Source organism: Rhinoderma darwinii, chromosome 5 (genome assembly GCF_050947455.1).
Source record: "Rhinoderma darwinii isolate aRhiDar2 chromosome 5, aRhiDar2.hap1, whole genome shotgun sequence".
NCBI classification, from domain to species: Eukaryota; Metazoa; Chordata; class Amphibia; order Anura; family Rhinodermatidae; genus Rhinoderma; species Rhinoderma darwinii.
Window position 1 is genome coordinate 95630644 of NC_134691.1, and position 23535 is coordinate 95654178.

Below are 23535 nucleotides of genomic sequence, written 5' to 3' on the forward strand. Positions count from 1 at the left end.
CCTATTTATCAGTACTGTACACCATGAATAAACAGAATACAGATTTTGGATTATAAGTGCCCTTTTACACCGCCCAAATATCAGGCAAACAAGCGTTCACAGAACGCTCGTTTTCGATAATTGCCCTGTGTACAGCCATGATAGAAATGTATGGGGACGAGCGGTCGTAGTAACGAGCGCTCGTCCCTATACTAGCTCCTTGTGAATGGAGCAAACAAGTGCCGATCCATGCTGTGTAAGAGTACCCTTAGATGTGCCTGTTATCCAATGTGTTATAATCTCTGTGCATAAAAGACAGAGTGAAAAGTATGTTTTCATATTGAGGTGTGATATGTAGCTACATTTCAGATAAAGGGGTTGTCTGTCTTCTGATAACTGATGACCTATCCACCGGATAGGTCATCAGTATGTCATCGGTTCGGGTCCAACACCCGGACCCCGCACTGATAAGCCTGCGGGCACCGGATGTTGTGGCACACATAATGCTATGTACGGAGCCCGGAAGCAGTTGGCTCCGTACATAGCATAGCGGCTGTGCTGCAGATCTATCTGCTCCTATGCACTTGAATAGGAGCAGTACTGCAACTCGGCCGCTATTCGGTGGATAGGTCATCAGTTGTCAGAAGCTGGAAAACCCCTTTAAGCTTTATTAACCCCATGCCGTACCACTCAGTAACTATACATTGTCGCGGGAGGTTACTTCCCGAACTAGGACGTATAGTTACTGAGTCGTTCCTGGCGCACACTGTCAGCGACAGTGTGCATCGGGAACTGGGAGGTCAGCTGTCTCCAAAAGCTGACACTTCACTCTTGCCGGGCAGCGGTCCTTTGCCGCTGATTTTGGCAATTAACCCCTTAAATGCGGCGATCAGTTGCAATAGCCACATCTTAGCTCTGAAATTGTGGGGTTTGCCGATGGTTGGCATGGCAACTGGAGGCCAAACAATGGCCTCCGTGTCTGCCATGGACGGAAGCTGTTAGGACCAGCCTCCGGGTGATAGTGACTTCCTGTCACTCTGACAGGAAGCCTATCCGTGTCGTTCCCGATGCACCTTGTGTGATTTTTATTGTGCAAACGCTGCAAAACATAAAAAAAACTATATACATATGGTATTGCCATAATCATAAGACTTGCAGAATAAAGTAAAATGTAATTTATTGCACACGGTGAACGCTGTAACAAATATTAGAATTTAAAACGCCCAAATCGCTCTTTTTTTTTTTTTTTCGGTCACCATAGCGCTAAAAAAAAATTATTTTTAAAAAAGTGATCAAGAAGTTGTATGTACCATAAAATGGTACAATTAAAAGCTACAGCTCGTCCAGCCAAAAATAAGCCATCACATGCTCAATCGACCAAAAAAATGTAAAAGTTATGCCTCTCAGAATGTCATGATACAAAACAATTTTTATTTCTTTTTAACAAATAGGCTTTTCTTTGTAAAAGACGCAGAATAAAGTTACCGTATTTTTCGGACCATAAGACGCACCCTAATTTTAGTTGAAAGTAAATGAGAAAAAGAATTGGGGGTACATCTACAAATGTCACACTTATGGGGAGAGTATATTTCTGCCTTATTACACTTGTTCTTCTTTTCTGTATCTTGCGGTCTGTTAATAGGGAGCAGCACAGTGGCGGATTAAGTAGACCATAGGCCCTGGGCTGTTACCCAAACTTGGGCCCCCCCTTCCGCCCTGCCGCAACTATTTTTAACACTACCTTTTTGGGCAAGCATTAACAAATCGGTGTTACGATTCCCCTTGTCACAGGGCTGTGTCCCTACATACTGACCGTATCACACTGTGCAGGGACACATCCTCCTGACAAGGGGAATTGTCTATCAGTCCTGGACTGCAGAAAGACTTTTTGTGAAATACAAGAATTTCCTATAATAAAAATGTCAGGAGAGGTGACAGATTCTCTATGAATCTAGTGACTCACAGGTGACGACGTCTCAGATTATAGTTGTTTTTTTCCTCTTTTCTTCTCCATCCGGTCCAGTTCTCATGACGACTTCTCCTGGCCATGACCCATTTCTGCAGAATCTGCCACTCGGATGTCTTCGGCTCCTCACTTTTCCAACATTTCCACACCTATAAACGAAAATAAAATTATCGTGGTGCCACATACAGTGCCCCTAAATATAATAGTGCCAAATGCTGCGCGCCTGTATATAATTATACCATACACTGTAAAACACCACATACACACAGCTTCCTGTACATAGTGCCACACACAGCCCCCTGTATATATCACACATGCCCCCTATAGCTTGCACCACACACATCCCCCCCCCCCCGTAGAGGGTGTTACACACAGCCCCCTATAGATGGCGCCATACAGCCCTCCCCCTCTTGTAAATAGCACCACAGAGCCCCCCTGTAAAGAGAGCCACACACATACCGCTGTGGATAACGCACGTGCAGTTCGGGCGACCATGGGCCCCCCAAGAGCCTTGTGCCCCGGGTTGCCGCCCGAACCGCCCTAATGGATGATCTGCCACTGGAGCAGCAATATGTTGTCCTGTAGTGGCTGCTTCCTATTGTTATGCAGTTAGGCTAATCAGAAAAGGTTGCAGGATAGAACAGAGAAAGGTGTTTTCTTTTATTATATTTTGATTCAAAGAGGGCATAGCCCATCTCTGACTCTGTGTGGTACACGCCAAGGTCCTCCAACTGTGTTGTCCTAAAGACAGGGGCAGGGAAGTGGCTGTGAGAAGATGCATTAGCAGACCTAAGCAGCTACTGCAGAGCGACCCCTTCTGACCTCCCTCCCACCCCCTCCCCTAGCCATCACACTGCCGGTATCATGCAAGAAACAACGTTTTAAACTCTCTCAAAAGACTCCGGACACTGCACAGAAATGAGCGATCCTTCCTGACCTCTTACCCCAGCCTCCATGCTGCCGACAATACAGACAGCAGAAGCACGGCAGCCGAGGGGACAAAGATGACACAGACCACCGGAAGACATTCCAAGCTGCAATAAACCCCTCCTGTACTTTCCTGCATAAAGAGTACTAGAAAACATCTTAAAGGGACCTTCACTCCGTAAGACACACTCAAATTTAAGCCCATTTTTATGGGGCTAAAAACTGCGTCTTTTGGTCAGAAAAATACGGTAAGTTGTCGTTTTTACCGCACGGTGAAAGACTTAAAAACAAAACCCAAAAAACATTGGAGGAATCCGTTTTTTTCCAATTTCAGCCCGCAAAGATATTTTTTTTCAGTTTCCCAGTACATTATATGGTACTTTAAATGGTGTCAAATAGAAACTAGAACTCCTCCCGCAAAAAATAAGCCCTCACACCGCTCTATTTGTCAGAAAAAGAAAAAAGTTATGGCTCTTGGAAGGCGGCGAGTGAAAAATGAAAAAGCAAAAAAGGATCAGTCCTGAAAGGGTTAATTCGTTTCTAATAAAAAAACAAAAACAAATTGTGTATTGCCGTACTCGGGAGAAATTGCTTTACAAATGTTTGGCGGCTTTTTCTCCTTTTATCCCTTGTGAAAATATGGAACAATTTAGTGGACAAAAATGTTGATATTAATTTTCACGGCCAAATTCCACTAAGTTCTACAAAAAAAACCTGTGGGGTCAAAATGCTAACTATACCCCTTGAAAAATTCCTTGAGAGGTGTAGTTTCCAAAATGGGGTCACTTTTGGGGGGTTTTCACTGTTATGGTCCCTCCAGGGCGTTACAAACAAGACACGGCACCTGAAACCATTCCAGCAAAATCTGCGCTCCAAAATCCAAAAGGCGCTCCAAAATCCAAAAGGAGCTCCTTCCCTTTTGAGCACTGCTGTGGGTCCAAACATCAGTTTACGACCACATATGGGGTATTGCTGTAATCGGGAGAAATTGCTTCACAAGTGTTGGGGTGCTTTTTCTCCTTTTTTCCTTGTAAAAATGAAAAAAAATCTAAGTTTTAGCAGAAAAAAGTAGATTTTCATCTTCACAGACTAATTCCACTAAATTCTGCAAAAAAACAGTGGGGTCACAATGCTGACTATAGCCCTAGAAAAACGCCTTGAGGGGTGTAGTTTCCAAAATGGGGTCACTCTTGGGGCGCTTCGACGGTTTAGGCACCACAACCCCCTCTTCAAACGTGACATGGTGCCTAAAATATATTCCTAAAGAAAAGGAGGCCCTAAAATCCACTAGGTGCTCCTTTGATACTGGGGCCAGTGTTTCAGTCCAGTAGCGCACTAGGGCCACATGTGGGATGTTTCTAAAAACGTCAGAATCTGGGCAATAAATATTGAGTTGTGTTTCTCTGGTAAAACTTTGTGTAACAGAACAAAATGTATTACAAATGCATTTCAGCAAAAAAAAAATAATTTGTATATTTCACCTCTACATTGCTTTAATTCCTGTGAAACGCATAAAGGGTTAAAATACTTTCTGACTGTTGTTTTGAATACTTTGAGGGGTGCAGTTTTCAAAATGGGGTGATTTATGGGGACTTTCTAATATATAAGGCCCTCAAAGCCACTTCACAACTGAACTGGTTCCTGAAAAAATAGCCTTTTGACGTTTTCTTGAAAATGCGAGAAATCGCTGCTAAAGTTCTAAGCCTTGTAATGTCCTAGAAAAATAAAAAGACGTGAAAAAAACGATGCCAATTTAATTAGACATATGGGAAATATTAGCTAGTAACTATTTTGTGTGGTATTACTGTCTGTTTTTCAAGTAGATACATTAAAATGTAAAAATGTGCACATTTTTGCACATTTTCTCTAAAATGACGTTTTTCACAAATATTGACTTAATCGACAAAATTTTTTCACTAACATAGTACAATATGTCACAAGAAAATAATCTCAATCGCTTGGATAGGCTAAAGCATTCCAAAGTTATTACCACATGAAGCGACACAGCAGATTTAAAAAAAAATAATCTGTGTCCACAAGGCCAAAACAGGCTGTGTCCTAAAGGAGTTCTGCACTAATGTAAATGTATGTTACAAAGTGTCAGCACTTCAAGTGCGATCACTATGTCCTATACATTATGCTAAAATTCTGCCACGGAGATTGGTTACAAAATGTACAAGTCTGCTTCTATTGTGGTCTATTGAAGCCAGCTCTTCCATCCAGCTGCTCACAGTGTCGCATGTGAAGCCGCTCCTGACAGCTCCCGATATATTTTAACACTATAAGGGGGATTTATTAATACAGGTGCACTGTACGAGCGGTGCCACAATCTCTCCCCCTGTGTTCCAGATTTATAAACCGGATGCAAGCCCTTGTCGAACCTGGGTTTGTTTTCTATCGATTTTCTAAGAAACCTCGCGCCTTTCGTATGTGTTACAAAATAAGCCACTGGGGCTTCATAAATATGGAGTTTGGCTTGAACCCCATATTTTTTTAATGTATTTATGCTGAAACTGTTATGTGCGATGGGGCAGAATTATCAAAGTGTTACTACTTGATGTGCTGATTGTTTGTAATATACATTTACATTAGTACAGAAAAAAATGTAAAGTGCATTTTCAACTGAAAAAAAAAAAAACAACCATTAGTTCTTCTGTAGAACAATTAAAAAAAATAAATCTATTCAGCCATTTTGTGCCTATATCTGGGCACCGTGCCAAGACGTCATTACAGCTTCTATAGTCGTTATGCCTTGCTTTCTCCGACTCAGGATCAGTAAACAGGATGCTCTAGGTTATAGCTGCAAAGCCTCTGGGAGGTCACATAATAACTTTTTTTCTTTTTTTTTTTTTCTTTTAGCCCTGAAGCTTTAGAAATCCATGGTTCTTTTACCTGGCTGGGGCAAACTCAGTACAAACTCCAACTAAAAAGCCAAGAGGTATTTAGCCTGAAGCTGAACGCTTGTTTTGTCCACACCGGAATCTATAACCTTGGAACTCCAAGAGTGTTTGCGAAGCTGGCCAACCAAGTGACGCTATTCGAAACCAATCAGCAGAGTTCCATGCCAGCGCTGATCGTCATTAATAACATGTGACGGGTGTTTACCTCCTAATCCAATGTTCAATGGATGAAATAAATGGTCTTACCATAAAAGCTCCCATGTTCCCGGATGTCTGGAGGGTAAATCACCTTCCGCCTCATTATCTGATACTCTGAGAGATTCCTGTAGAAAACATTAAGACTATTGACTATTAATATTCCCTTATGCAAGACATTTGGACCCGACTGATTCACCTACCGGCTCTGTACATGAACTCATTTAATTTTACCAGGAAAAAAATATTTTCTCATAGTCAATCAAAATGTTACAGTATGGTTTAAAACATGTTTCCGAAAGAATAACGATCGTCTCTAAGCCCGTTCATGTGACGTGTTGCTGTCATTTGCACTTTGGTCTTCATGGCTGTTAATTTCCCAGATGTAGCTAGATTTGTTTGGGGATGTTTTATGATTTGAATACAGGAGTGTGTAGACAAAAGCAAAAGATAATGACTATTTTGCTTCACATTTGTAACAACTTGTTTCATCTCAGAAAAGAATGCACTATTTTACACAACCATTACATTCAAGTCAAACAATTCACTTTATTGCGTAACTTTATCGCCTCCGTATGATGAAAAGTATGCTTTTGAATAGAGGATGATGTATTATATTTATAACAAATGTAATGTAAATAGAATAAAACATATGCCATATTTGCTGTTTTAAAGACTTTCCTTGCATATAATAGGCTGTAAGAAGGGCCATAATATATAATACTTGTTGCTTAATTATGTTAACAGTATAAAATAATGTACATACTACATTAAAAGTTTTAACAATTACGTGAGTAAACAAATTGATTATTTTTATTTAATTTCACCTCATTTTTTATGATGTGCAGAAACAAACTTGTTTTGTTTTTCTAGAAATCTTTAATTCTTATGTGATTTAGTCTAAAGCTGGCCATAGACATATGACCCAAACAAATTGCATTAGATAGGTTAAAATCCGGCTTTTTTTCTCCAAAGGGAGACATTTGAAGACCTTACCCATAGACAATTAGATTGTCAGCATAGATCATCAAGAAAGATCTCATTTTATCCGCAGTCCGGTTCAGAAAGTCTTGAATTATTAAATGTGGGTCCCATATTTGAACCCTCCCACTCTAGGGGACCTGGCTAGTCCGTGCATTACGTGCATAGTCAATTCTTTTTTTTTTCCTTGTGGTTGTGCCACTGGGAAAGAAAACACTAAGGCTCCATGCACATGAACGTGATTTTGCGGCCGCAATTCCCCCGAAAATCCACTGGAGAATTGCGGCCCCATTCCTTTCTATGGGCCCATGCACACGACCGTGGTTTCCACTGTCCGTGCATGGCCCAGGAGCCTGGACCGCAGAAAGAACGGACATGTCTTATTACAGCCGTGTTCTGTGGTCCAGGCTCCGAAAATAATAAACATGGCCATGTGCACGGCCCGCGATTTTTGTGCGGTTCACGGGTGACACTGTGGCCGGCCGACCCGAAAATGACGTCCGTGCACATGGCTACGGTCGTGTGCATGAGGCCTTACTGCTGGGTTATTCAACTGTAAACTTAACAAAAATTGTCTTAAAGGGAATGTGTCGCTATAAATTATTTTATTTTTTTCAGTTAAGCAGTTAGTATTTAAGTGATTAAACATTGTTTTAATTTTTTTCACAAGTCAGGAAATATTATAAATTAGATTCTAATTCATAACATTTCCATGTGCTGGTCACTAGAGGGAGCAATTTCCAAAATTGCAGCTTTGCAATGTGGTAAAGCAACCTCAGTGCTTTATGCTGCAAATTTTGTGTAGAGACACTCGCTCTAGTGAGCTCACACAATCCCCCCTCCCTTATCCTGGCTAGTGCCAGGAGAAGGAGGTGGTTGAATCTTCTAATCCTCCTACACTGTGCATTCGCTCAGAAAATGGCAGCACACAGTGCAGTAGAATTAGATACAGTGGTAATCGGACAGTATAACACGAACATAATACACACATCACATACACAAACATAACTTACCTGCTCCTGCCGCCGCTGCTGCCTCCCATCCTACTCCTCGCGTCTTCGCTGCCTGGAACATATGTCCGGAAGTAGTCATCTTACTGTCCAGCCGCGGCTTCTGGTCCACATGAAAATGGCGCCGGATGTAGCTCTGCCGAAGACCTTCCTTTTGGACTGTGTGGGAGCAGCGCATGCGCCGTTCCCACACAGACCACGGCACCCGTTCGCATTCTCTATGGGGATGTATGTGCCGTATTCCATCTCTGTATGTGTCGTTAATCGTTAACCTAGTCTATATGGAAACAATACAGATAGCAAATAAGTGTGAATTAGGCTATAATCAGATGAGCAGGACTAATGCACTAACATGTATTTGCGAATACCGCTGTTGGCCACTTTAAAAACTAACGTTTTAAAAACTCACATATTGCACTTTAAATCAAATGTTTTTTTAAGATACAATGTAGCTATATTGAAGCAAGAGGTAAGTTATGAAATGGGTATTCTGCAATGATTGTTGCACTTTATTTCCAGTATTTCCGTAAGTCAAGTAGCTTGCAAAATGTTCACCAACGGCTATGTATTGCTTTATAATGACCATACTGAATTCGTGATTTTCCTGATTTTCATTTCTAAAATTTGTAATGGCAATATTACTTAAATATTGCATTTGTCCACATACACATATGGCCGATAGTATGTGCTCCACTTAAATTAGTGAGGTTTCCTATTATGATACTGTCAATGACCGATACCTATTGTTAACAAGTACATAAAATAAAGCATACAGTTATACATTGCCCAAAATCTTCATAGACTACAATTAGCAGTAGACTGGTTCATACTGTAGAGCTCAGACACTTTCGACGTGGCACTTCGGATTCCATCCACTAAGTACATGTTTCAGGTGTCTTTCCTGCTAGTTCTGCCCTGGTATTCTGTACATGCAGTTATTGTGAATGGGAACTATCTAGAGCAGGGGTCTCAAGCACGCGGGCCGCATGCGGCCCCTGGGGCAGTGAGCTGCGGCCCGCGGGACACAGAGCCGCTAGTATCGGCTCTGCTCCGAGACTCTGGAATTCCCTGACATCGCTGTCCACATATGAACAGCGATGTCTGGGGCTTCCCCAGAGCCGGAGTCCCGTGCAGAGCGCTAGTACAGGCTCTGCTCCGGGACTCTGTGGAATTCCCTGACATCGCTGTCCATATATGGACAGTGTGTCAGGGTCTTCCCCAGAGCGGAGTCGCGTGCAGAGCGCTAGTATCGGCTCTGCTCCGGGACTCTGTGGAATTCCCTGACATCGCTGTCCATATATGGACAGTGTGTCAGGGTCTTCCCCAGATCGGAGTCCCGAGCAGAGCGCTAGTATCGGCTAGTGATGTCAGGAGCAGAGCTGGAATCCCAGGCAGAGTGCTAGAAGCGGCTCTGCTCTGGGACTCCAGCTCTGGGCAAGCCCCTGACATCACTGTGGCAGCATCTGCGGAGGGCACTGGCAGCATCTGCGGAGGGCACTGTGGCAGCATCTGCGGAGGGCACTGTGGCAGCATCTGCGGAGGGCACTGTGGCACTATCTAAAAAGGGGCTGCCCAATCTTGACGTGTGGCTGCCAACTGAGCCGCCGGACTGCATTTAGCGACACTTAAAATGGAAAACTGGATTGTTGAAATAAACACGTGGCGAAATATCTCAAATTTTTAACCTAGCGGTATTATTATAGTAATGTAGTATTAATTTTATAGTAATGTAGTATTATTATTATTATAATATAGTGTTAGTAGTTCAAATAAGTAATTTATTAACAATTTTGTATTGTATCAAATTTGAAAGTAATGCGACCCGTCAACTTCCCATTTTTTCTCTATGCAACCCACTTACCCTGCTGAGTTTGAGACCCCTGATCTAGAGCATCAGAGGTTAACCCACCATAGTAAGGAGACTTCAGATATGGTCCTTAACTCCATTTGATGACTCAATGTCCCATGTTCCTCATTTACACGTGTGTGGTGACTTCATTATTAAAAAAATTATGGAAACTGCCAAACAAAAGCCTCCTTCTCTGGATTGATAGGGAGCCCTACCAATCAGACGTACATTTCTAATAATGTCACGAATGTGGTGGAAAAGCACTTTTCTCGTTAATATCAATGGGCAGACAGCAGCATGGGTATAGGCCATTGCCACTAGGATGCTGACACTAGGTAGCAAGTGTAAGCTCTACCCAGGCAGCCTAGTGTCCATAGGAGACAGACATGATTTTCTCTCATTTTTAGCTGCAGGTTGTCCGCCTGTTCTCAAGCTAGTCAACCCCCTGTGGGTGCCATGAAACCAGGCAGTTCTCTGCACTGAATATCCCTCTCCACCGGTAACCTAACCTGTTTGATCTGCATCCGCAGGTGGAGTGTATGTAACCCTCCTTTTAGTGTGAGGTTACTGAAGAGGTGACCCTGCAAACAGCAGAGGGGGAGTATGAAAGATTCCAACACCACTCTCCCCTGTCTCAGTCCCCTTGCCTGAGGTACCGGTCAGGGGTTGAGGGTGTGCTTTTTTTTATTGAGGTTGGGCAACTGTTGGGGGAAGCTGCAGGGGCCTTAACAGTGAAATGGGAGTTTTTTTTTGTGTTGTGTCTGTCCTATACAGTATAGGACAGACCCATACCACAAAAAAAACCTCCCATTTCACTAGGGCTTCCTGCAACAGCCGCTGCATATGTTAATTTGATACTTCCAGCCTATCCCTGGACAGCTATCCCTAGAATTGGTTTCTAAATGATAGGTGGATTCAGAGGGAGAAACCAATCTCACGGCTGTCTAAGCTCCACCATCCAATGTCTGATGCAGCATTACTCAGTGACCCTCTTGACAAAAAGCTGGATTCCCAGACCGAGTTTGCTTTCGTAACCACAGGTCAGCAATGCGATCAGCCTAGGTGAGTAAGGCTTGCTCTGTTAGGAGTAAGCAGCTGCACTGTGGTATTCTGGAAGATGCGCCACAACAGGACATGGCTGATCTTCGTTCTTGGTAATTCAAGCTTCTATATTTCTTTTTGAATCTTCGCTTGAGTCAGCTCGCTTCACTGTTCGTGCATCAGCTTATGTCATTGCCATGCGGTGTTCTATTTGGCTGAAGTCTTGTCCGGCCGACCAGGCTTCCAAAAAGGCCCTTGTTGGCCTTCCCTTTGTTGAAGACTATTATTGCGGAATATACTGGCGGTAAGAGTTCTCTTTTGCCCCAGAACGGGCCATGCCATCTGCATTTTTCTCTCCAATCTCAAAGGTTTCGTTCCTTTCCTAACTCTTCCTTCCAGAGAGCGTTCTCCTAGCTCCTCCGAGCCAAGACGGCCATCCTTCAAGCCTAGACCTGCCTGGCAACCACGACCTAAACCCCAGAAGTCCTCTTCTGCCAAGACATTTTCGCCATGAAGGTGTCTCCCCACTCGTATTGGATGTTCGTGTGGGATGACTACTGCTTTCATTCAGGAGACTTGGCTCGCTCATGTGAACGATGCTTGAGTTTGAGAGGTTACAAAATAGTTTTCCACCTTTCTCACAGGAAGAATCTTTCTGTGGACTACACACCGCACCGAATCGCGCCTCTGCGGTTTCCCAGGCTGTTTGCTCCTTACTCCTGCAGAGTAGTTCTAGTTCCTCAGGTGAAAAGTGTTCAGGGATTCTATGTCAATCTCGTCAGAAAAGGATGGGTCATGCCATCTAGTCCTGGATCGGAAGAAGCTGAACCGCTTTGTTCATGTCCTAAGGAGGTTTTGCATGGTGGTGGCATTATTAGAGAGTTCCTCTCGTCCATCGACATGCGTAATGCATACCTCCACATTCCCATCTCAAGGTGTCATCAGCTTCCTTCGTTTCTTGTAATTTCCAATTTGTCGCCCTTACCTTTGGGCTCGCCACAGCTGCTCAGGTCTTCTCCAAGGTTCTGGCAACTCTTGGTGCTTCTCCGCACCAGGGGAGTTGCTGTCATCCCTTACATGGACGATCTCTTGGTGAAGGATCCCTCCAGGCAGGAAAATTGTCAAACATCACTCCACAACTATACCGCAGACTTCCTAAGTCTAGAGAAGCTGGATCCAGGAGAGTGGTCGCTTTACCCAGACATTTTCTAACGCCTTTGGGAGATGTGGGGCACACGGTCATGGATCACTTCGCATCGTGTCTCAACCACAAGGTTCCAACCTATGTGGCCAGAGCAAGGGATCCCAGGGCCATTATGGTTGACGCACAGGTCACTCCGTGGGCAAGTTTTCCCTTTTGTATCTGTTCCGTCCCGTCCCCTTCCGCTCTTGTCCATAGTTCTCAGACTTGAGGGAAGACTTTCCTGCAATTCTGGTGGTGCCAGATTGGCCTTATTGTGCTTGGTACGCCGATGTTGTCTACCTGCTCACTGACCCACCTTGACGCCTTCCCAATCGACCCAGCCTCATTATCCAAGGTCCGTTATTACACCCAACTTTACCTGAGAAGTGTTTTAACGGCCTGGCTTTTGAAGCGGAGGTTCTGAGGTCCCAAGGTCTTTGACTCCATAATTCAGACTATGCTAAAGGCCAGGAAACCTCAATCGCCAAGTTGTACCACTGCACCTGGAAGGACTCATTTTGCCTTGTGTGAGGAGTAATTTTCATCCCATGTTTTACACCTAGACTTCTGTCTTTCCTGCAATTAGGTCTTGATCTGGGACTTGGTTTGTCTTCACTTAATAGTTAGGGTATGTTCACACGCAGAGTCAAAAACGTCTCAAAATACGGAGCTGTTTTAAAGAGAAAACAGCTCCTGATTTTCAGACGTTTTTTGTGCCACTCGCGATTTTCGCTTCGTTTTTTACGGCCATTTTTGGAGCTTTTTTTCATAGATTCTATGGAAAACGGCTCCAAAAATGTCCCAAGAAGTGTCCCGCACTTCTTTTTCGCGGACATTTTTTTACGTGTAAAAAAAACACCAATAAAAACGCTCCGTCGGAACAGAATTACATTTTCCCATTTAAATCAATGGGCAGATGTTTGGAGGCGTTCTGCTTCCGATTTTTTCGGGCGTTTACGGCCCGAAAAACGGCTGAGTGAACATACCCTAAAGTTTCTGATCTCTACATTCTTTTCCAGCAGACCTGGGCCCTTTTAGTTCAGGTGAAGACTTTCCTGCAGGGGCTCATGCTGTCCTCCCATTTAGACAATCCACAGAGTCTTGGGATCTCATCTTAAGTTTTCGAGGCTCTTCAGATTGCTCCTTTTAAACCCTTGCAGGATATTTCACTGTGTTTACTCTACTGGAAGATGGCCTTCCTAATAGCCATCCCTTCCATCAGTAGGGTTTCGTAATTTGCTTCTCTGTCATGCAGGTCCCCCTTTTTGGTCATCGATAAGGTGGTTTTCCGACTTTCACCTTCCTTTCGAAGGTCATCTTGGCTTTTCATATCAACAAGGACATTGTTCTCCCTTCTTTCTGTCCTTCCCCTTCTCATCCAAGGGAACAGGCTTTACATTGCTTGGATGTGGTGAGGCCAATTCGCATCTACAGATGTAGCCATCTTTAATTTTATTCTGATAACATGCTGCAGCGTGATATCACACAACAAAAGCCATAGAAGTCATTGAAAAAGTCAAGATAAGAGATCTAGCCATTGTGTATTTAATGCGTTAAGTCAAGGTAAAGATGGCTACATCTGTACTTTGCTGCACCTGAGTCATTTCGGCACTCTGATTCCTTTTTTTTGTTCCCAAGGGGCCACGCTAGGGCTTGGTGGCGTCCAAGGCCACAAATGTGTGCTAGATATGGTCTGTAAGCTTGGAAGCATATTAGTCCATGGGTGAAATTCCTACCTTTTGGTTCACTGCCCATTCTACAAGGGCTGCTGGTGCCTCCTTGGCGGTCAGGCATCAAGCTTCAGTTGCTCAGGTATGCAAGGCTGCTACCTGGCCTTCAGTTCACACATTTACCAAATTTTACCAGATCCATTCCTTGGCCTCCTCTGATGCTAGTCTAGGTCGCGAGTTGCAGGAAGCTGTGCGTTAGGCGGGTCCCATTGCTGTAGTCTTTACTTGAATTTTTCCTCCCACCCTCTGGGACGGTTTTATAACGTCCCATGATGCTGTGTCCCCAAAAAAAATATACGAGAAAATTTGGATTTTTGTACTTGGTGACATCTTTTTCTCGTTGTATTCATTAGGGGACACAGATCCCGCCCTATTTTTTCTTTTTTTCCAGGCCTAACATCTGCTGTTCTAGCTGGTTTTTTGGGGGTTTTGTTTTTTTTTCTCACTGTACCGGGGGCTGCCATATTTTATTTCATCTGTGTATGTGTCTCTTAACGACACATACACAGATGGAATATGGCAGCTACAGGGCATAGGACACAATGAACGGCTCCCGTCCATTGCCTCTGCCATATGGCGTAGAAGCTGTTTTTTAGAGGGAAAGCCGGCGCCATTATGAAGACCGGTCACACTGCAGTGTGTGTGTGTCTCCCTCCCTCTCACACACCCCCCCCCCCCGCACACCTGCTGTAACTGTGTGTGTGTGTGTGTGTGTGTGTGTGTAGTGTGCGCAGTGTTTTGGCAACTCCACATCGGAACAGAACGCCGTATTTCCCATTGAAATCAATGGGCAGATGTTTGTAGGCGTTTTGCTTCCGATTTTTCGTCCATTTACGGCCCGAAAAATGGCCGAAAATAAGCTGTGTGAACATACCCTTAGGGTATGTGCACACGTAGTGTTTTTTGGGCCATAAACATCCTAAAAAATGGCTGAAAAATTGGAAGCACAATGCCTACAACATCTGCCCATTGATTTCAATGGGAAATACGGCATTCTGTTCCGACGGGGTGTTTTTTTTACACCTCATTTTCAAAAAACGGCACATAAAAAGACGACCACGAAAAAGAAGTGCATGTCACTTCTTGGGACGTTTTTCTCTATAGAAAAACAGCTCCACAAAGGGCCGTAAAAAACGATGTGAAAAACGCGAGTTTGATTATAAACGGCTGATAATCAGGAGCTGTTTTCCCTTGAGGTGAGATTCCCTCCCAAATTTACAGCAGCTGTGAGTCAGGCTGCTTTGACTTATTCACCTTGCTGTAATTCTGGGAAGTTCTCCCTCTGTTGGCCAACATAGGAAAACATGTAAAATTATTATTTAATTTTTAATACATCACCACCATGTGGAAGAAAAAAAACATGCAGCAAAAACCATAAACATAATAGCAATAAGTAACTTACTTAAAAAAAAAAAATGTTTAATTCGCGACACATTCCCTTTAACACTTCCTACCTTGTGTCCGCCTCCTAGTGGCAAATAGAAATAGATCTTACGGTGAGTACAAAAAAATCCAATTTTAATAGTTGCTGACTATGCCTAGCCCAAAACAAACCAGCTTTTTTTATTATTATTTCATTTTAAAATGAATTCCTTGTTCTGGTGAGCTTTCACTTTGAGGCCAAGTGCGGTGTGTCGAGCCAGCGACAGCTTAATCTTTAAACAGACAGAAGAGTGTCTTTTGTTGAATCTCTGATTTATGCCCTCCTTGCCCAGTCTGTGGGTTTTGGTGGGCGACCTCGTCAGGTTTGTAATTGTGCCATATCCTTACCATTGTTATAATGGATTTAATGGTGTTCGGTGGGATGTTCAAAGGTTTGGATATTTTTTGGAGAGCTCCTTGAGTCTTTGTTTCTTGCTTAGTGGTGGTGTAGACTCAGGGGCCTTTCAGAACAGGTGTACTTATACTATTTTAGACACTTTGATTGGACACAAGAGGGATCTTATTCAACTAATTATGTGATTGGTTTGACCAGATCTTATTTAGGTATTTCATTGCAAAGGCGATTAATACATAATTCACAGACAACTTTTTTTATCTATTTATTATTTTTTTTATTCCAATGTAAAAATGTGGACTTTTTTGTCAGGTCTAATATTCATTTTAATTCCAAAACAGGAAAAAGGTTACAACATTGACTACAGCGCTTCAGACTTCCTGTGGAAGCAATGTAAGCATATTAACTGTTCATCAAAGATTGTTTTTTATGGCTGAGTAATCACAAGTCTGATGTCAACATATGAAATGGCAATTATCATGTAGTGTAAGGCTAGATTCACACGAGCGTTTCCATTTTGCGTCCGCAGAAAACGCAGCGTTCTTGCTGTGTTGCAGTTCCGCGTGGCATTTGTGTATCTGCGTTTTTTTTTTTTTGTAAATTTTTTATTTGTTTACATTTTTGAGACATAATAAGGAGGGGAGGGGGATAGGGGTACAGAAAGGAATGGATGGGGGACAGGGGTAACATAATAAGCCAATACAAAGAAATAACATAACAATTAACGGTTGTCTCTGCTGTATTATACTCAAATTCAGAAAGCTACATATATACTCTCCACATAAGTTTACATGTACTTCAAGTTATGCAAATTTGGTTAATGTTACCAATTTAGTTTTGGTTTGGAAGTTTGTAATGTGATCTAACCCATTATGTTATACAAAGCATCTGCGTTCTGGGTATCTATCCATCTATTCCAAGTCCTGTAATAGTTCTCTAGATTTTGTTCAATTGACCATTTAGTCTTTTCGAATGACTGTACCGAACAGACCTCGGCCATCCATTCCGAGGTGGATGGCGTATCTATCTCCTTCCAGTGTCTAGCAATTATAAGTTTCGCTGCATTTAGAAGGTGGGGAATTAAGGAATTGTGGTTTATGATCCGGTATGACATGTCCAGATTTAGGATTACTAATTCTAATGTCAAAGTGATATTGATATCTTCAACAGTATTTATGATTGTTTCTATTTTCTCCCAGAATGGCTTGATTAGATCACAGTTAAACCAGATGTGTGACAGATTCCCTGTTTCTTTTTTGCAGCGCCAGCATATTGGGCTTTGGTTGGGATCTATTCTGTTCAGAAGCTCTGGCGTTTTGTACCAACGTGCTATTACTTTATAATTTAGCTCTTGTATTTTTGTAGAACTGGAAGTGGACTGCGAGTTTTTTAATATTCGGTCTGTCTGTTCCTTAGTGAACTTTTTACCCAATTCTCTTTCCCATTTTGTCATGAATGAGGGTGTTTCTGAGTTATTGATGAGAAGTTGGTAAATTTTTGAAACTGCCTTTTTGGGAACAATCTTAGAGGAGTAAAAGTTAGTGAACAAACTAACTGAACTTGTATGTAGAATATCCGTCAGAAAGGCTTTAATTGAGTCGGCAATTATATTGAATGTCTGCTCATCCAACTTAATATTAGAAGATGCAATTTCCATTTCTTCCATTGTAATCAGTTTCTTGTTTAAAATAAACTTACTTGCTGAGAGTAAAGCTTCTTTCGTGTTCGTGGATAATTTCTTCTTAATTTTTTTGAGTTTATTCGGTATCAGATAATAGATTGGTGTGTGACTACTTATATTATGTATAAAATTGTGTTTTTTGTTCAGTTTGTGCCATATTCTGATAGTTTGGTTTGTTAAAGGATTGAGTATATCAGAATATTTAAATCTATTATAAGGTGTTGGCCATATGATATCTTCAACTCTATTTTTTAGTAAACTCAGCTCGAGATCGACCCAGAGTTTGCGTTTCGTAGGGCTTTGCCACTATATATATCTGCATAGGTGAACAGCGTTTTTGTAGTTTTCTATGTCTGGTAGGCCAATTCCACCTGCATTTTTGTGTTTTACGAGTGTTGAATATTTAATTCTACATCCTTTAGCTTGCCATATAAATTTCGTTATTATCTTTTTCAGTTTATTGAAAAATGTCAAAGGGATGTCAATTGGTAGCACTTGTAGTAGATAGGTGTATCTGCGTTTTTTACGTGCGTATGTCATGCGTTTTTTTACGTCTGAAAAAAAACCTGAAGGAGGTGTTTTTTTTTTTTTTTATCTCCTCGTTTCTTTAGCAATTAGTGCGCGAATCACTGACATCACACAGATGACGTTCATGTGCTATTTGTTGTTTTTACGCACCCATTGACTTCAATGGGCTGCATGGTGCACAAAACCACACAAAAATAGTACCTGCACTTCAGACAAGCGTTGCTTTTTCGTGTCCGCTGCATGAAAAACCACGCATGTCTGAATAGCCCCATTGAATTACATAGGTCTGTGTGACGGCCGTTGTTTTAACGTCCGTAACACGGACGTAAAATACGCTCGTGTGAATTAGGCCTAAAGCACACTACAAGCATTAGATTCAGGAGCAGTAGAAATTTATTATTTTAGATGTAAGTATCCTTAAAAAGACAAAAATGCACATTATGAAAAGCGCACCCCCACAAATAGTGAAAATCCATATTTTATTTGATACAAAAGTAAGGTTAAAAAACATCTAAACAAGACACAAAAACTAGGTCCATGCAATATATTACAGGACCCACTGCAGAAATTACCCATAATAATGTATGAAGAATACTCATGGGTCAACTATGTATACAAGTTGCATTATCCGGTATAGTAATGCAAGACAAATCGCAAGTTACAGTAGAAATTATGTCTAAGTACCCAGAAAAGGATTTTGAACGGAGATAAAAAATGATAAATAATACAAATGAATTTTAGTTATGTATAAGCAATGGTATATATGACCCAAAAAAGCGCTGCAGCCTGGAATCTACCCCACGTGTATCGCTGCTTCCTGGGGCAGCTTATAATTTACTATCTAGCATTCTCATGGAGGAATATGGGTTTGTTGGATTATAGGAGAAGGCCTGCCCAAATATGAGGTGCCCGATGTTTTATACAAATGCTTTGTAAGGCATGTACAGTGAAGGAAATAAGTATTTGATCCCTTGCTGATTTTGTAAGTTTGCCCACTGTCAAAGACATGAACAGTCTAGAATTTTTAGGCTAGGTTAATTTTACCAGTGAGAGATAGATTATATAAAAAAAACAAACAGAAAATCACAGTCAAAATTATATATATTTATTTGCATTGTGCACAGAGAAATAAGTATTTGATCGCTTTGGCAAACAAGACTTAATACTTGGTGGCAAAACCCTTGTTGGCAAGCATAGCAGGCAGAAGTTTTTTGTAGTTGATGATGAGGTTTGCACACATGTTAGATGGAATTTTGGCCCACTCCTCTTTGCAGATCATCTGTAAATCATTAAGATTTCGAGGATGTCGCTTGGCAACTCGGATCTTCAGCTCCCTCCATAAGTTTTCGATGGGATTAAGGTCTGGAGACTGGCTAGGCCACTCCATGACCTTAATGTGCTTCTTTTGGAGCCACTCCTTTGTTGCATTGGCTGTATGTTTCGGGTCATTGTCGTGCTGGAAGACCCAGCCACGAGCCATTTTTAATGTCCTGGTGGAGGGAAGGAGGTTGTCACTCAGGATTTGACGGTACATGGCTCCATCCATTCTCCCATTGATGCAGTGAAGTAGTCCTGTGCCCTTAGCAGAGAAACACCCCCAAAACATAATGTTTCCACCACCATGCTTCGGAGTGGGGACGGTGTTCTTTGGGTCATAGGCAGCATTTCTCTTCCTCCAAACACGGCGAGTTGAGCTCATGCCAAAGAGCTCAATTTTAGTCTCATCTGACCACAGCACCTTCTCCCAATCACTCTCAGAATCATCCAGATGTTCATTTGCAAACTTCAGACGGGCCTGTACATGTGCCTTCTTGAGCAGGGGGACCTTGCGGGCACTGCAGGATTTTAATCCATTACGGCGTAATGAGTTACCAATGGTTTTCTTGGTGACTGTGGTCCCAGCTGCCTTGAGATCATTAACAAGTTCCCCCCGTGTAGTTTTCGGCTGAGCTCTCGCCTTCCTCAGGATCAAGGATACCCCACGAGGTGAGATTTTGCATAGAGCCCCAGATCGATGTCGATTGACAGTCATTTTCTATGTCTTCCATTTTCTTACTATTGCACCAACAGTTGTCTCCTTCTCACCCAGCGTCTTACTTATGGTTTTGTAGCCCATTCCAGCCTTGTGCAGGTCTATGATCTTGTCCCTGACATCCTTAGAAAGCTCTTTGGTCTTGCCCATGTTGTAGAGGTTAGAGTCAGACTGATTAATTGAGTCTGTGGACAGGAGTCTTTTATACAGGTGACCATGTAAGACAGCTGTCTTTAATGCAGGCACCAAGTTGATTTGGAGCGTGTAACTGGTCTGGAGGAGGCTGAACTCTTAATGGTTGGTAGGGGATCAAATACTTATTTCTCTGTGCACAATGCAAATAAATATATATCATTTTGACTATGATTTTCAGGTTTGTTTTTTTTATATATAATCTATCTCTCACTGGTAAAATTAACCTAGCCTAAAAATTCTAGACTGTTCATGTCTTTGACAGTGGGCAAACTTAAAAAATCAGCAAAGGATCAAATACTTATTTCCTTCACTGTATCACATGACTTACCTGTATGTCTACGGCTAGAATAAAATACTGAAAGTGATCGGATGGATCGGTGCATCATATTAGTCCGAAGGTGTAATCTTTGTTCTGTGATAATTGCCAGAAAATGATATTGTTATGGTTGTGGAATAACGTGTAATTATACATGTACAGATGTGACACAACCATCTGAAAATGACTAGAGATAATGTTATGATTATTGTAGTATAAGCAATGCAGTCAACACTTCAGGAAATAATGATCCTGCACAATTACTTTCTTTATCATAATACTTTCCTTTATAATCGTGTTATCAACTTTAACAATAGAGTTGCAGAAGGGAAGACAGTATGAAAAGCGATATGACCCCGAGAAAGAGAAGCTTATATAACCCCATGGTACGATAAATATAGTAAAACTCTTCTTATCCAGCATTAAATAGACCTGATATGTGCCAGATTAGCAGATATTCTGGATTATTGGACATAGAAAAGTATTTACCGTTTACTTAAAGGAGTAGAGAATCTTTGGGAAGAAATCCTAGAATAGATGGTTCTGACCTCTGCTGCTGCAAGCCCAGTAAAGTGCAGCAGTGGTTGTTCTGACCGTGCCAGGACAACCCATTTACATGCTCTAGCACTGGGGGAGGGGAAATAAATAATAGAAAATCGCTGCCTTCCAGGACAACTATAAAAGATGTGTGGACTGCGATATACGAAAGAACAACATCATTGTAAGTGTTGCTGTTTTTTCTTTATTTTAATTGAATGTGAATAAAAAAAATTAAAAAAAATTATATTGGAGTAAGATATTTTACAGAAAGGGTTTAAAGCCGAAAGCTTAGGATACATCCCTGGTTAAGGAATGCCCCGCGGACACTTGACACCCTGCGATCTCATCGCAGGGTGCCAGTGGGGTGAGAGAGGGAGCTCCCTCCCTCTCTCCAAAATCACTTAGATGCGGCGCTCGCTATTGAGCGCCGCATCTAAGGGGTTAAACGGGCGGATTTTGATCCGCCAGCTCGAGCAGTGCTGCTGCAAGTTCTCAGCTACCAGAGGTAGCTGAGAACAGGGAGTCTTAACTGTTCCCAGGGCCGCAGATTTATTCTGCTGCAGCGCCGTGAAAAGGCATATTGGCGGTCAGTAACGGGTTAAGGGCTCATGCACACCACCGTAGCTATGTGCACGGCCGTGATCTTCGGGTCGGCCGGCTGCGGACTGTCAGCCGCGAGCCGCCCGCAAATTGAGGGACATGGCCACGCCCATTATTTTCAATGAGCCCAGACCGCAGAACACGGCCGTAATAAGACCGGTCCGTTATTTCTGCGGTGCGGGCTCCTGGGCCATGCACGGACCGTAAAAACTACGGTCGTGTGCATGGCCCCATAGAAATGAATGGGGCCGCAATTCTCCCGTGGATTTTTGGGGGAATTGCGGCCGCAAAAGCACGTTTGTGTGCATGGGGCCTAAAACTTAAAGGGGGTTTTCTGAGTTAAAATGTGTATGTGTTAATGCTTGTAACTAATTCATGTAAATACATTGGTAATATACTTACATTTTTCAAATTGGCCCCATTTCCAGATGCTGCCGTGGGGTATTTGACGGGTGACGTCACTCTCTGGCCACTGTGTTGATCTTCAATCCTCTTCTGGATATATGACACATGTATATGGTATCGCCGCGACCGTAATGACTCAAACAATAATGTTAGTATGGAATTTACACCGCAAAAAACAATGGCAAAATTGCTATTTTTTGCCATTGCCCCCAAAAAAAGTTAATCAATAAGTCCCATGTACCCCAAAACAGTACCAATCAAAACTACGTCTCGTCCGACAAAAACAAACCCAAAAAATCACTACATTGACGGAAAAATAAAAAAATTACGTCTCTTGGAAAGCGACGATGCAAAAACAAATAATTTTAGTTCAAAAGTGTTTTTATTGTGCAAAAGTCGTAAAACATAAAATGGTTATTTACGCCGCATAGTGAATGTTGTCAATTTAAACCGCATAGAACAATGGCGGAATATCAGGGTTTTCTTCTATTCCCCCGAAAAAAAAGTTAATAAAAGTTAATCAAAAAATATGTACCCCATATTGGTGCCATTAAAAAGTACAACTAATCCCGCAAAAAAAAACAAGTTCTCATACAGCTGTGTCGACAGAAAAATAAAAGTTATAGCTCTTTGAATGCGACTATAGAAAAACTAGAAAAATAGCTTGGTCATTAGAGCCTAAAATAGGCTGGTCACTAAGGGGTTAAAGAACCTTGTGGGGGGTTTTTTTAGCAACCAAAACTCTGGTTGTTGCTCACCCAGGAACCTTGTAGTTTCTGGCAATAGTTTCCCACTTCAGTAGAGCCCACCAGACTCAGCACTTCACCTTCATGCAGCTCACACATAACCGCTTCTCTGCCCAAGTCAGTTGGTCTCTTTTAATTAAACCAGGAGCCCCCCATCTGGACTCTAAGGGTCATTACAGACAGTTTTTTGACGCGGAAACCGCATCGGAAAACGCGCCAAAAAATGGCCGAAAATGCCTCCCTGGCGGAGAAAGCGTATTTCGCTGCGTTTTTTGCCCGCGGCACTCAATGGCCATGGGCAAAAAACGCCATGAAAATCTGCGTGCAGGCAGAGCAAAATAAACAGAATTTTGAGGCAGATTTTCTGCCTGCGAAAAACTCTGTGTGAAGTCAGACGTAGAAATCCTGGAGTGGCCATTTGCTCTGGGGTTTATACCACTGAGAGTAGCAGTCTCAGTGGCACATACCTGCCATCTAGCACTTTGCCTGCTAACTGCTTACAGAACATACCTAGAAGATAGGGCATGTCGCTTATTTTTCCTGCGAGTGTTTTTCTCTGCTCGTGGGCAAAAAACGCCTCCACCTCCCATTGTAAACAATGGGTGGCACTTTCGACCACTGCAAAAAAAAAAAAGTGTCAAAAAACTCCATGTGAGCAGGGCCTTAGAGGCGCTGGGCAGCACGCCTGATCTACTAGTATGGGTGTAACTAATAGGCCGTATGCCAGCATCTTGCGCTACATGTAACCGTGGGACTGGCACACTAAGAGAAGTCTTTTATGTGTGCAATGATAATATTAAGCAGCCACCCCCTCACAAATAATAGGTGAGAGAGTGGATGTTCATCAGTATTTTTGCACCTGTTCTATCTCCCTCTATATAACATTGTGGTTTGTCTGCATCCTGTTGGGAACTGGTGTTTTACCTGCACTTGTATCAGTAAGTATGGCCTTTT

At 42.4% G+C, this 23535-nt stretch overlaps 1 protein-coding gene across 2 annotated transcripts in view; it reads left to right on the plus strand.

The window, feature by feature from the left end:
- The window catches only part of TRAPPC8 (trafficking protein particle complex subunit 8), a 112755-nt gene extending 106128 nt beyond the window's left edge, over positions 1-6627 (plus strand). For both annotated transcript variants that reach the window (XM_075826308.1, XM_075826309.1), the window contains one exon: positions 5732-6627. In XM_075826308.1, coding sequence (XP_075682423.1) covers positions 5732-5966 — 235 coding nt within the window. In that variant the 3' untranslated portion in view covers positions 5967-6627. The remainder of the gene's footprint in view (positions 1-5731) is intronic.
- The last annotated feature ends 16908 nt before the right edge of the window (positions 6628-23535 follow it).